This window comes from Mercenaria mercenaria, chromosome 5 (genome assembly GCF_021730395.1).
Source record: "Mercenaria mercenaria strain notata chromosome 5, MADL_Memer_1, whole genome shotgun sequence".
Lineage (NCBI taxonomy): Eukaryota > Metazoa > Mollusca > Bivalvia > Venerida > Veneridae > Mercenaria > Mercenaria mercenaria.
This window is the reverse complement of record NC_069365.1, coordinates 7697343-7706499: the sequence shown is the minus strand read 5'-3', so window position 1 is coordinate 7706499 and position 9157 is coordinate 7697343. Positions and strand designations below refer to the sequence as shown.

Here is a 9157-nt window from a genome sequence, read left to right as displayed (position 1 = left end):
CACGATATTTTAGTGCAAGTGTTACACTCTCAGTATGGGCTATGTGGTACAGCTCTAAACTGGATTGACTCTTATCTTAGGCCACGCAGTTGTAGTGTAAGTGTAGAAACTGCTGTTTCAACTCCACGCCCATTACAATGTAGCGTTCCCCAGGGTAGCTGTTTAGGCCCCTGTCTCTATCTCACTTACGCAGGAACTCTATTTAATGTCATTCCCAAGTCAATATCAGTGTATGGGTTTGCTGATGACCATATTGCCAACAAACGATTTCGACCATCTTCAGTTGAAAATGAAAAACAGGCTATTCAAGAACTTGAAAACTGCGCATTCACCATTGATACCTGGATGAAACAAAACAAACTTAAAATGAATACGTCAAAAACTGAATTCATCTTATTCAGTAGTAGACAGCAACTTAGGTACCTAGGGGCGTTCTTAGATGAAAATCTTAGTTTTAAGGATCATGTCAAGAGAAAATGTCAGACCGCAATGGTTAATTATCTTAGAATCAAAAATATTAGAAAATACCTTACTAAAGAGGCTACTGAAATTCTGGTATTATCACTGGTCATTTCACATATAGATTATTGCAATGCAATATTGTATGGCATTCCTCACTGTGAAATTCAGAAAATGCAAAGGATACAGAACATGTGTGCAAAACTCGTTTTAAGACTCAGCAAGTACGACAGTTCAAAACAAGCTTTGTTCCGACTACATTGGCTTCCTATTAAAGCTAGAATTGAATTTAAGATTTTAACTGTCATGTTTAATTGTTCAATCGGCCAAGCTCCATCTTACTTGACTGAATTATTATCGGAACAAGCACCAAAACGTAGTTTAAGATCTTCAGACTCTGTTAAAGGTTGTTACAAGGTACCATTTAACAAACGTAAAACATTTGGCGACAGAAGTTTTCGTATTGTAGGGCCGAAACTATGGAACCAACTACCAGTAGACGTGAGAAATTCTGATTCGGTAGACACTTTTAAAAAAAAAGCTCAAAACACTGTTTTTTGAAAGGTTTGAATCATGGTTCTGATCATTTCTCTGTTGGTGGACTGAATATGGTAGAGACGCTGAGTATACTCTACTATGTAGTGTGATCGTGTATGCTTTATACGCAATGTTGTAATTTTGTTGTACAGAAATTTTGTCAAATATGTCGTATTTCATTGTCTGATACCATTTTGTGTATAATTTATCATGATTTTTTTTTTATTTAATGTACAACGCCAGTGAATATACTATGTGTAAAATTAGGCGTTTAATCAAATAAAGCAGTTTCAGTTTCAGTTTTACGTGCTATTAGTTACTACATGAAGTTATTTTGGAAGAAATGAAATCTTATTCTATGATAATAAACGATGAAAAAAAAACGCCCATAGCTTGATGGGCGCAACCAGAACACCCAACAACCAAAATGATAAACATCTGATCATCAAATAAATCCATAACATAACTAAGCACAATTGTAGCAGACTCGGTTCGACTGAGCCTGTCAATGAGGCATCATTCTTCACCCTCTTGGCACTGGCATAAACGGAACTCTATTGATAGTATAACAGAACGTTGCGTGGACTCTATGGTTCGTAAAGGCTGCTGTTGTGTTCTTTGAAAGCATAAAACGCAACTTAAATATACTTGACCCACAGGATCAGAAATAATACCAGAAATTCCAAATAAGGGTTTTTTTATTGATCGTCAAAGGTCATTTAAAGATTTGTCATTGCCATAGTAAACAAAATATTTAAAAACATCGCTTAGTTCCGTCCAGTTCAGTTCATGTAGTCGAAAGTAGTAAATGACGTTTAGTTCTACGAGATACGAGTAGCTGATAACAAAATTTAATCATTGTACATTGAACTGATAAGACTTGTAGCTTTAGTAAAGTTTGTAAAAATGTTACAGATCCAAGTATTATTGAGTATGTTTGTATTCTCGTCTGCGTCAAGTGCCACATCAGACTTTCGGAATCCCATTGATTCCGTGGAAAATTCTATCGGAATTAGCACTGAAACGCTCATAAAAACTGTAGTTGATATGGCAAACAAAATTAAAACTCTGGAAGCCAAAGTTGAAAAGCTTGAACGCCTGGAAGATAAGATGATGTCGCTGGAGGAAACGCTGCTGCTGAAAAATGAGAAAATCGCCAAAATGGAACGTGTGATGGAAACGTTAGTCACTAAGAGAAACAATTCGGGAAGCAAAAGCTCTACAGGACCAGTTGTCACTTCAAAAGATAAACAGTCGCTCTCAAGTCACATTAACAGAGGTGCTTTTTTAGTTTTACCTCACTATGTTGACTTCTTTTTCGATACAATAATTTAATTTTCTTCATATTGTAACAATCGTTTTATTCCACTAATTTTACTCCATCGGTTCCGTCGAATATTTGCTCTTTGACTACTATACTAGTGGTTTGTATTATATTTTTTACTACTGCAGTACAGTTTTTCATTTCGTAAAATATGTCCACAGCCACAAGAGCGTGTACTTCTGTTCAGTATACTGCACAATCCTAACTATTTTCAAAACACCATTTTAATGTATATTTCACATTACTTTCAATAAAGCACGATCGTTGGTATGTGGGTGTGAATGTGTGTCTGTATGGTGGCATATTTCTGTAAACGCAAAACAAAACATTTAACTTAAGTGGAAGTTAACATACTGAGAAAAACAGATCGCAAGTCAATAATCCTTCTGGAGTACCTAAATATAACACATGACGCCTGTATACTAGAGTATTACATTGGATTCGTTTGTCTCAGACCAAGCACGGGGCGGGGTAACTTCCAAGGGGTCCCTTCAGTTGTGTACGATAAGCAGAAATATGCCACCATATATTTCATAATTTTATCTTACAGGTATACGACAGGTAGAAAATGTAGCTTTCTCGGCTGTTTTAACGAACTCTCTTCAACACCTTGGAGACAAACAAGCTATCAAGTTTAACAAGATCCTCGTGAATGACGGAAATGGTTATGAACCAAACACAGGAGCCTTTACTGCTCCAATGGCCGGTACATACCTGTTCATCTATAACTTTGGACACCACGGCACTGGCGAAACATGGCTTGAACTCGTGAAGAATGGTGCTGCCCAGAACGGCGTTGCTGTTGAGGGCCATTTTGGTAGCCAGAATCTACAGGGCGGAAACGCAGCCAATATACGTCTCGACCTAGGGGATACAGTATGGGTGGAAACGTACCAAGTGTCTGACGTGACCGTCCAAAACTCATTCACAACATTTTCTGGAGTTTTTCTCTACTGAATACAAATGGTTTCATGTATAAAATGGAGTTCATAAAATTGTCCAACAGCATACTGTATATCAATTTCGTTGTTCAACTTAAATAACGCCTGCAGCATTCACTTTTCACCTTACCCAAATGTTCAAAAATGAACTATAGGAGAGATCGTGTTTGTATACAAATCCGTTGTATTTTCTATTTTTAGAACTGATAAGACAGTGATCGGATGGGCAAGACACTGAGTGGCCACGTTTTTTTTTTTTGTAAACAGTGATGTTTTTCTAACGGCCTACTTTCTTAAAACAAATTATATCAATATTTTTTATCAATGGAAAGGTTCAAATTCATGAGTTAAACTGTATTGTTCGTTCGTTCAAATTCACGAGTTATACCTTAGTAATTATGTCGTGGAATACAAATAATTTTCTATAGATCACAAAATAAAAAAGTTGGCATGAGGATTCAAGGATGATCATCATCTTCCGAGTATCATGAAGGTTATATTTCGTTCAAGTACATAGAGAATGCTAGACACTAGTCTGCATGTGGTAACATCTCATAATTCATTTGTTTCTAGTGTGTTCTCATATCTTTTTTGTTATAAACATAAAATATTTTAATTTCATGTTAAATCCTTTTTCCCATTATTGTTTTCCCTAACATTTGTCAAAGGTCTGAATATTGATAAACATAGTAAAAAGCTTTGTTGATTCCTTTTTTCTCTTGTTACATCTCTTCATGTCTCTAATTGTATAAATTTCTATACAGTTATATCTGTTATACTTCACCAGTCCAGAAATCATTTTCAGTCTACAGGTCACTATGACCTTGACCTTTGATCCCATAAACAACAGGGATCCTCCTGAAGTGGGGCTTAGTCATTTTGTAGTTTAGAAGCTGTATCTGTTATACTTCCTGACTACGTCAAGAAACGATGTTGACGGACGGACATTTCCCTTTAACAAGAGGGCCATGATGGCCCTATATCTCTCACCTGAGTTAAGTTGCTTGCTTGCTTGAACAAATTTCTTTGCTAAAAGCTTCAAAAACAAGAAAGTAGGTCAGTTGGTCATATTCATGCAAAACTGTACACGTCATCCAAATTTCAAGGCTTTTGAACATAGGGCAATAATTTGAACAATTATGGTAGACATTACAAATCTGATATCACTCGCCAAATATCAAGGCTCTAGCTATTATTGATTCAGGCCAAATATCAAGGCTCTAGCTATTATTGATTCAAAGAAGAAAAGTGACCATGCCCCCTGGCAGCCTTGTTTTTTTTTGACGAATCGGAATCATTTGAACAATCTTCGTAGAGGGTCACACAAGAACCATTTGTGCAAAATTTTAAAATCGGGCCAGCAGTTTCACACAAAAAAGATTTGTAAAGTTTCCAATATATATGTATATAGGGAAAAGTGACCACGCCATCTTTAGGCCATTTGAACAATTATGGTAGACATTACAAATCTGATATCACTCGCCAAATATCAAGGCTCTAGCTATTATTGATTCAGGCCAAATATCAAGGCTCTAGCTATTATTGATTCAGAGAAGAAAAGTGACCACGCCCCCTGGCAGCCTTTTTTTTGACGAATCGGAATCATTTGAACAACCTTCGTAGAGGGTCATACAAGAACCATTTGTGCAAAATTTTAAAGTCGGGCCAGCAGTTTCACACAAAAAAGATTTGTAAAGTTTCCAATATATATATATATATATATATAGGGAAAAGTGACCACGCCCTCTGTAGGCCATGTTTTTGATGAATCAGAATAATTTGAACAATCTTGGTAGAGGGTCACACAAGGACCATTTGTGTAAAATTATTTTAAAATCTGGCGAGCAGTTTCACACAAGATTTTTAAAGTTTCCACTATATACATATAGGGAAAAGTGACCACGCCCTCTGGCAGCCATGTTTTTTGACAAATCAAAATAATTTGAACAATCTTTGTAGATGGTCACACAAGGACCATTTGTGTAAAATTATTCTAAAATCGAGCCAGCAGTTTCACACAAGAAGATTTTTTAAGTTTCCACTGAATACATATAGGGAAAAGTGACCACGCCCTCTGGCGGCCATGTTTTTTGATGAATCAAAATAATTTGAACAATCTTGGAAAAGGGTCACCCAAGGACCATTTGTGTAAAATTATTCTAAAATGGGGCCAGCAGTTTCTCCCAAGAAGATTTTTAAAGTTTCCACAATATATAAAATTGGGAAAAGTGACCACGCCCTCTGGTCTGGTCATGTGTTGAAACTTTCTAAGTTGCAAATACTATCCACAACTATTTGAAACTCTACCTCCTTATACATTAAAGTTAGAAAATTGCTGCATCACCTAAGTAGTTAACACTTGAAACTCAACAATACATACCTGTGATCACAACAATTCTCTCAGTGGGCTTTTCTAAGGTGATAAAATGTAATAAATAGTTAACAACGCAGAATTCTGTTAGAAATACCTTTATCTTTAATCTCATGTTGCTGTAATGACCATTTCTAAACAAGGAAATAAAATGTAAATGATTGAAGTTAACAAGAATTGAAACGAGACTAGCCAGTGTCTATACACAATATATACATAATATTGATACAAATACAAAATAGCAGTACAGTTATTGCAGATATCATGTAACATAGTCGATTGGCTGAGAGAATATTCAAATAAACAAAGAGGTTCAAGCATTGTTGCAGCTTCTACCTTTGTGAATTAAACCCAATGACTAACACTAGGCTAAAACTGGACAGGAAAAGTCAAGTACTAGCAGTGACAGCACTGTCCACAATTCATGACATTTCTGCCTCAATTTCACACAAAGTGCCCGTGTTTAATTTTGAGCTGCTGCTGTTACATGTCTTTCATCTCCTATCTATAACTTTACTTTAAATTTTGATGATCTAAGTAATGTTTAATGGAAATATAAATTATTGTGAGAATGACATATGAAATGTAGCTGCCCAAAGCAACATTGAATAAATCGATGCTTATTGTCAGCAAAGGCAATGAGTTTATCTACATGTACCTTTATACACATCAAGAAAATTTTGCACAAAAGGAACTGTTTATATCATGGAAAATTTAGTATAAATATACAGCAACACATCCGTTTATAGAGATCAAGGGAAAGACTCACATAACTCATTTACATGAAACAGAAGTTTATACTTAGATGCAATTTAAAAAGGTTTAAAAACTATGCAATGACAAAACATGTACTCAGTATAATAACAGCTGCCTTAGATATAGGAACACAATGTCGCAATATTTACAAACTGACATTCAGATCATCTACCTTCTGAATGGAGAGAAATGATCCAAATGTTATTTCTGTGAAAACTGTCCCACATACACTCTAAATTCAACTGGCCATACAAGTGTTGTATGTTCACTAACATAGATTTTTTTTTGAAGAATGAAAATATGCATGTGAAACTTACTCATATTGTCAAATAGCAAAAATGTTTCATTCTATGTATAACACACAAGCTTGAAACAAGTCTAAACATATTGCAACTTGGCAATCTTAATTGTAGCAAAAAGATAAAGTAACAACAAGTCCCTATTCTTTAAAACACTAGCTATAGTTCATGAAAACATTTTCAGTGATGTGGTCTTTTTAATTATTGGGGTGAAAGCCACTTACTCCGTCTTGCAACATTCCACTAAAACTAATACATCTTGCAACAAGCAATTTCAATGAAACAAGGTCAATCAAACATTCCCTATAAACAGAAGCTCTTTCATATCTGCTATATATATATCACAATATTTTACATTTATTACGACAAATAGTCAACAGCAAAGTTTATAATCAAATCCCTGAATTAATTTCACATTTGTACCTAGTAAATTTCAGATATATTTTATTAAAAGGTTATTTCATATTTACAAAAATTAGCACATATATTTGAATGCATACTATAACACATACAGAACACATGGTGTTGCTATGGCACCGTCCATGCACTTCTAACTTGTCCATCCATAAATATGGCTGCCCATTTTGGACATCGAAATCTTGACTGATCAGTTGGGACAACCAATGCACTGATGTTTTCAGTTTTCAGAACATAATGACCAAAGCCAAGTATCTATCAGGTGACACTGTTAGTTGCACATACTACATTGTCTTTAGTTTGTAACAGATCATCTGATTGGCTGATTTCACTCCCTTGTTTGTTCTGCATGAAATTATTATCATGGTCAATTAATGCATCACCTGTTGAACTTCTAATATTGTCATTATTACTACATGATTTCTGGCCAGGTATTACAGTACACGGTGATGAAGAAGCACCAACTCCCTGATCATTTTTCGGAGAGTCTGCTGCATTTATCGGTCCATCAGATGCAAAATCTGCTCTCTGATCCTGGGAATTATTACTGCATGCTACTTGTCGTGTCTCCACACTGTCACCGCTGAAAATTTTCACTGGTGAAGATGTACAAACTGATTTAACTTCAGTTTGTGAACCAGAATTGTCACAAACAGCAGACAGATTTTCCACAGGATTATCTGCCATATTTACAACATCTGGATCAGAGTCAGCTGTATGAATAAGATCTGCAGACATCAAATATTCTTGGAATTTACTAGGATTCAATGGTTCATATTCCAGAGCTGAATCACTATCCTCAGAGTCTGATATCTCTATTTGCTCGGAGGAAAAGGTCTGGACGGCCTTTTTCTTTCGTTTTGAGGCGTTTGGTAATATTGACTTCTCAACACTTTTAAGGAAGTTTTTAATTATTGCTTCTGGAACCCCAGATTGCACAAATGAGTCTGAAACAGACAAAATAAAGAGTTATATTTCAAGCCTTTATTTGTCAACTTAAATTACATCCATTTGCCCCTATTTTTCTTAATATTCGAACTTGACCATAATATCATCAAGGCTATCATTCTGACCAAATTTCATGAAAATCAATTGAAAAATACAGTCTCTATCGCATACACAAGGTTTTTCTTTGAGTTGACCTAGTGACCTAGTTTAAAAGAAAAACAAGAGCTGTCCATAAGACAGCCAAGCTCGACTATTCGAAATATTGTCCCAGAAGCAGGAAAATATTACCCAAAAAGGTTAAATATCAAAAGAGTTTTAAGTTCAAAAGGGGGAATAATTTAACCAAAATGCATATCAGTTATAGGACTTGCTGCTATCAACTAGTTTTATAACCCCGAAGGCACATGTGAAGTTTCAATTCAATATCTGCATTAGTTTTGGAGATAGAAACTTGCATGTAAAACTTTAACCAGAATTTTCAAAGTCCAAAAGGGGGCATAATTTGACCAAAATACATGCCAGAGTTATGGGACTTGATCCAGTGAGGTTAGTAATTGATCTAGAAAAAGAAAAAATAAGTTTCAAATCTATATGCCTTTTAGAAACAGCTGTATGTACTTGCACGCAAAACTTTAACCAGAATTTTTTAAGTCCAAAAGGGGGCATAATTTGGCCAAAATGAAGGTCAGAGTTATGGGACTTGATGCTATCAACTAGTTTTATTACCCCGAAGACACATGTGAAGTTTCAAATCAATATCTGCATTAGTTTTGGAGATAATAACTTGCATGTAAAACTTTAACCAAATTTTTCTAAGTCTAAAAGGGGGCATAATTTGCTCAAAAAACATGTCAGAGTTATGGGTCTTGACCCAGTGAGGTTGGTAATTGATCTAGAAAAAGAAAAAGTAAGTTTCAAATCTACATGCCTTTTAGAAATAGCTGTATGTACTTGCACGCAAAACTTTAACCAGAATTTTCTAAGTCCAAAAGGGGACATAATTTGGCTAAAATGGAAGTCAGAGTTATGGAACTTGCTGCTATCAACTAGTTTTATAACCCCGAAGACACATGTGAAGTTTCAAATCAATATCTGCATTAGTTTT

At 35.3% G+C, this 9157-nt stretch overlaps 2 protein-coding genes across 2 annotated transcripts in view; one reads left to right on the top strand and one right to left on the bottom strand.

Moving 5' to 3' along the window:
- The first annotated feature begins 1685 nt into the window (after nucleotides 1-1685).
- Nucleotides 1686-3328, top strand: LOC123558766 (otolin-1-like). Its single transcript, XM_045350633.2, has 2 exons — nucleotides 1686-2275; nucleotides 2871-3328. The coding sequence occupies exons 1-2, from the start codon at nucleotides 1903-1905 to the stop codon at nucleotides 3275-3277; spliced, it is 780 nt and encodes a 259-aa protein (XP_045206568.2). The 5' UTR covers nucleotides 1686-1902; the 3' UTR covers nucleotides 3278-3328.
- Nucleotides 3329-5714: 2386 nt separating this feature from the next.
- LOC123556372 (uncharacterized) overlaps nucleotides 5715-9157 on the bottom strand; it is a 72113-nt gene continuing 68670 nt past the window's right edge. The window contains exon 20 of the mRNA XM_045347021.2: nucleotides 5715-8051. Coding sequence (XP_045202956.2) covers nucleotides 7363-8051 — 689 coding nt within the window. The 3' untranslated portion in view covers nucleotides 5715-7362. The remainder of the gene's footprint in view (nucleotides 8052-9157) is intronic.

What these genes read in the sequence shown, in the direction of transcription:
- LOC123558766 (XM_045350633.2), top strand. Translation starts at nt 1,903, where the DNA reads ATGTTACAGATCCAAGTATTATTGAGTATGTTTGTATTCTCGTCTGCG. An exon ending in CTCAAGTCACATTAACAGAG is followed by an intron (nt 2,276 to 2,870) that starts GTGCTTTTTTAG and finishes TTTATCTTACAG; the next exon opens with GTATACGACAGGTAGAAAAT.